Raw genomic sequence first — 5556 nt, 5'->3', positions numbered from 1 at the left:
CGCTACTTCACGGTCAGGGTGGCTAGGATCTGGAACCAACTTCCAAGAGAAGTGCTGCTGGCTCCTACCCTGGGGGTTTTTAAGAGGAGGTTGGATGAACATCTTGCTGGGGTCATTTGACCCCACTGTTATTTCCTGCCATGGCAGGGGGTTGGACTAGATGATCTCCTCAGGTCCCTTCCAACCCTAGAAACTATGAAACACTCAAAAGTTACCAAAAGGGTTCTAAAATATGAATCACCCTGTAACCATCATACTTTCTTATCTTCATAGGTGACACATAAGAACTGACAGTAGGGGGACACAACTCTGTGCTGTTGGTGTCTCTGCCACCAGGCTTTGGGTCCAGCCAGGCTTCTGCCCCACACCCCACCACTGGCACAGAAATTGCACTGCAGCCACAACCCCCACTACTGCTGGGCCCTGGCTCTGGCTAGATGGCAGCCCCATGCCCTACTGTTGGCGCAGAAATCTTGGAGGAGAAATGTGCCTCCCCAACACATCACTCAAATTGGGTGTGATATTTTGTGGTCCAGATTGCAATTTTGTGAAGTGTTGTTTGAAAATATATTTTCCATCTGAATTTTATCACTTTTGTGGACAAGGGCATACACATTTGGACTGATTTAAGTAATGGTCAGATAAGTTGTTTCTATAGCTCAATGCAGTATACAATTTAACATAGTAAAATCAAAATTAACGAGGCTGGGACCCTGAGAACCAAAGAGGAGAGCAGTTTAGACAATAGACTAAACAGATTTCAGTAGTGCATGTAACCCCCTTTGCACAGGACTTAATACTACCAGACAGCAGCAATACAAAAGCAAACAGTGTCTTGATATGGATATGTTTGGGATCAGCATATGCTGAACATTCAGAGATTGCTGTTCTGAAACTACATTTCACCTGCAACTCTTAAATTAAATATTAACAAAGCTAGGAGTCACTTCTCCAAGTTCAAAAAAACATACAGGCATACCTTGGAGATATTGCAGGTTTGGTTCCAGACCACCTCAATAAAGCAAATATCCCAATAAAGCAAGTCACACTCATTTTTGGGTTTCCCAGTGCATATAACAGTTATGTTTACACTATACTGTAGTCTATTAAGTGTGCAATAGCATTATGTCTAAAAAACAATGTACATACCTTAATTAAAAAATACTTTATTGCTAAAAAATACTAACCATCATCTGAGCCGAATGGCGCCGATGGAAAAATGGCGCTGATAGACTTGCTCGACGCAGGGTTGCCACAAACCTTCAATGTGTAAAAGCGCAATATCTGCGAAGCGCAATAAAGCGAGGTATGCCTGTATATGCTTTGTGATCCTAACGATCCTCTTCAATCCTTCTGGCTTGTGCAGATTTTACTTTACTCAAAACACTACAGCCTCACAATCTCTAATTTCACAGGTCAAGATGTAAAAAGACTTCTTAGTTCAGCATAGTCAGACATACCTGCATTCTCAATCAAACAGTATCTATAACCACTCAAAAGTCTAAACCTGTACAAGCCGAAAGGATTGAAGAGGTTCATTAGGATTACAAAGCATATATATGTTTTCGGAACTTGGAGAAGACACTTGGTATCAAAAGTAGCTCCTAGCTTTTTTAATATTTAATTAAGGAGTTGCACGCAAAATATACTGAGCTTGTACCTTAACCCTCCATAATTAGCACCAAAAAACCTGTAGTCACTGGCATCCTGCAATATCTGTTCCCCACAATTTAATGACAGAAATAAAACAAGATAGGCAACTGAAGACAAAATAGAAACTTAAAAAGTAGTTTCAGAAGAACAGTCTTTGAATGTTGAACATATGCTGATCCCAAACATATCCATATCAAGAAATTTTTTGCTTTTTTGTTGCTGGTGTCCAGTAGTATTAGTAGTGCACAAAAGGTGTTAGCATGTATTACTGAAATCTGTTCAGTCTATTGGCTAAACTGCTCTCCTCTTTAGTTACTCTTCCTGAGATTGGTCCTCAGGGTCCCAGTCTTGTTAATTTTGATTTTACTAATATACTGCATTGAGCTATAGAAACAACTTATCTGACCATTACTCAGAACAGTCCAAATGTCCTTGTCCACAAAAGTGATAAAAGTTCAAAACGGAAAATATATTTTGAAACCATGCTTCACAATATTGCAGTCTGGACCACAAAATATCACATCCAATTTATTAAAAATAAGTCATAGAAACAGTCAGGCATTATGTTTCCCACCACCTCTTGATAACCATATAGAATCTAGTTCTGGAATTTAAAAAAAAACTCATTTACAGGATGCTGTTTTAGGTTTTGTTTTTTGGAGGTTTTTTAATTGTCATTATCTATATTTCCATATTCCTGCCTATTTCCTCCTATGGGGCATATCACTCACCAAATCCCTATAGCATCACTGTCAGAATGCTGCAATTAGAAAACTAAAACATTGGACAGTTAAACTCTTTTGTTTTACTATACTACTAGTAAAAATTTGCTTCAAGAATTCCCTGAAATAATGGGGGCCAATATTTTGACAGCAGTGCAACAAATTAACCCTGCACCTCCACAAGTGCCAAGCTGATCCCCTTCTGCCATCTGCTATTCGGCTTTCTGCTCTCAGCCCTATGCTCTCTGTGCTGTTCTACTTTCTGCTTCCTTCCCTGTGCTCCCCCTTCCTGCTTTGTTGCTTTGATTTCTGCTTCCTGCCCTATTGGCTGGCTGCTGTGCTGCCGTCCTATCTCCAGTCTACCAAGTGCCACAAAGAGGCTCCTCATGCCACCTGTGGCAGCCATGCTGCAGGTTGACCACCCCCACTCTTAAACATCTGTTGTATGCTTATGCCATTCAATAAGAATTCCTAACATATTTTGAACAAGCAAACGGTGGATTTTTTTCAAACTGTTATGAGCATAACATTTAATGTTTCTAAGAGATTTATTTATAAATAATTCCTAAACGTTTCGGGTTATTACTTTCTGACAAAACAAAAAGAGTCTTACCCCATGAGGTTAAGAATTCAGCAGCATACCGATAGATGCGGTTCATAATTTCAATCACAACTGCGTAGATGATGCTAGGCACAAAAAGCATTAAGTTGCTAAAGGAAGACTCATTCTCCTCATGATAATCCAGTGCCAATTGTTCCATGTCAAAGTAAATCATCATGACATAGAGTGAGAGGTAGAGGCAAAGGCACACAAATGGCAAAGACACCAGATAAATTCGTAGCTGCCTTTTAATACTTGAGTATACTGGCTCTTCCTTGCCAGTGACAGGATTGATACCCAGGACCCCATGGAATCCTGGCCTTGGTTCCTCAAACTGCCGTTTCATCAACAGTGTTCCCCATCTATATGTCATTCTGGCACAGCAGCGCTTCCAAACTTCAAGAATCACCGTAGACCAAAGCAGATTGAATGAGGCAAACATCACGTACTTATCATAGTCTTCCCATGCAAATACATAATAAGGAATCCCAATGAGAGCCATAGGAGCCAAAGCAAATGTGAAATACTCTAAGAAACCAAAATAGAGAGCAATTGTTTCACCAAAGTAGCAGCGTATTTCATCTGTGGAGAGAAAGACAGAAAAAATTAGCCAAGGGAAACGAAAAAAAGAAATTGGGGGTTAACTATACATATAGCTCCCTATTAGCTTCTAAAGCAATATAAGTAAGTGATCTAAAGGACACAAACAGTTGATTGCTATGTTTTAGTGTTCTGAAGATATGATTGCCTCTCAGGGATTACCAAAATTAAACAGTTTATCCATTTACAAACCTCTTACTTGATTACAGTCAACAATTTTTAACATGGGTATCAATAAAAATTTAAATAAACTCATATAAAGACCATGGCTCAGTTTTCTAAATACAGGAGACAGACATAACTTTTTTCTATTTCTTCCTCCAACTTTCAAAGCACCAAAAGGTCTATTTGAACGGGAAAAAAATCAAATGGAAGGAAAGCTATTAGCACAACTTATCTTAGTGTCTATAGCCATGGTATTAAATATCTAGTAGAAATAAAATACTAGCTTCAAGTAAAGTAAGATGTAATGCAAAATGCTATGCTAATGTAATATAAAGATTACATAGTTAGTCAACTGTAAAGATTACCCTGGAGATCTTTAAGAAAAGGCTTGATGCCTACCTGGCTGGACTCATTTGAGTCCAGTTTTTTCTCCCGCCCAGGCAGGGGGTCGGACTTGAAGATCTACAAGGTCCCTTCCGACCCTACTTCTATGATTCTATGATTTGAAAATTAAGTGTAACACAATACAACAGCATAGGCACTTCACATATACGCTGTCTTTAAGGGATGACAATGACAGAATGGTCTACCACAGACCAATAGCTGATTGGTTTAAGATTACTGAGACTACATTCAGGAGCTTGTCCCAGCCTTGAAAGTCTTCTTGGTTAGAAAGATCTGTTATAGCCCTAAAAGATTTTGGTGAAGTGGGCTTGAACTAGAGGTCTACACAGACTGTGAAAAACCAAGAGTATGTCTTCATTGAATCTCTTGCATGGCTGAAGCATGTGTATACATAACTGACCTAGGCTTACTTAGATAACTCAGGTATCAAGAGCAGCGAAACCATGGCGGCATAGTTACTTATTCAAGTAACTGACCTACTCTGTCAGTGTCACAGCAGTTTCACTGCTATTAGATAGCTTGATTAAAACTAGCCTAGTTGTACCAGCACACACTGTCAAATGTAGTGTAGACGTGCCCTGAAATGTACTTTGCCAGCATGCCAGAAGCCTTCACTGGGCCCAAATGTTTGTTTTAACTTGCACAAAGACTTGTCCCATTTTTTTTTAATTTAAGTCCAAGCTGGAATGTTATTTATTTGTTTTTCTATTAGAATTTACACGTCATCCTTCCCAATAACACAGAGGCTGGCAATTATTTCAGGTGGAAAGCTGCTTACCAAGATTTGGCAAGCTGTCGAGGGCTGCAAGGGTAGCCCCACCCCTTGACAGGTGCCCCACCCCTTGGCCGCCATTTTGTGACTGGAAGTGCCCCTAGCTCCTGACCTATTCCACCAGAAGTCCCTCCCCTTACCCCTGGAAGTACTCCTTTCAGCAAGGGGTTTTGCCATCTTGGAACCATAGAAATACCAAATTATATTCTAAAATGATTATCTACAGCATTCATTAATTGATTAAAAAAGAATTTTGTCCCGGTTTACATGCGTTTGTGTGGTGTACATCAAGGTACTTGTATATAATAGCTTAAAATGAAGTCTTACTCTTTTATACTGTGGAGGGAGGAGTATGGGTGGGTGGGTATAGATTTGTGGATGGCTGAGGGTGTGTGGGTCTGTGGGGGAGGGTGTGTGTGTGTCTGTGGGAGGTGGATAGGTGTGAGGGGTGTGGGTATGTGTGTGGATATGGGGTGTAGGTGGGTATGGGGTTTGTAGGGGACTGTGGGAGGGAGGGTGGCTGGGGTGTGTGAGGTGTAGAGGTCTGCGTATAGGACAGTATGGGGGGGTGCATGTGTATGGTAGGGTGTGCATGTGAGATTCACCCTAGGAACACACACACACACACACACTGCCCC

At 40.5% G+C, this 5556-nt stretch overlaps 1 protein-coding gene across 2 annotated transcripts in view; it reads right to left on the bottom strand.

Annotated features, from left to right (window-relative positions):
- ANO10 (anoctamin 10) overlaps positions 1–5556 on the bottom strand; it is a 235483-nt gene that overhangs the window by 213238 nt on the left and 16689 nt on the right. For both annotated transcript variants that reach the window (XM_019536505.1, XM_019536511.1), the window contains exon 7: positions 2989–3558. In XM_019536505.1, the coding sequence (XP_019392050.1) occupies positions 2989–3558 (570 nt within the window). The remainder of the gene's footprint in view (positions 1–2988; positions 3559–5556) is intronic.

This window comes from Crocodylus porosus, unplaced genomic scaffold (assembly GCF_001723895.1).
Source record: "Crocodylus porosus isolate Cpor-Errol unplaced genomic scaffold, CroPor_comp1, whole genome shotgun sequence".
NCBI classification, from domain to species: Eukaryota; Metazoa; Chordata; order Crocodylia; family Crocodylidae; genus Crocodylus; species Crocodylus porosus.
This window is presented reverse-complemented; position numbering and strand designations above follow the sequence as displayed.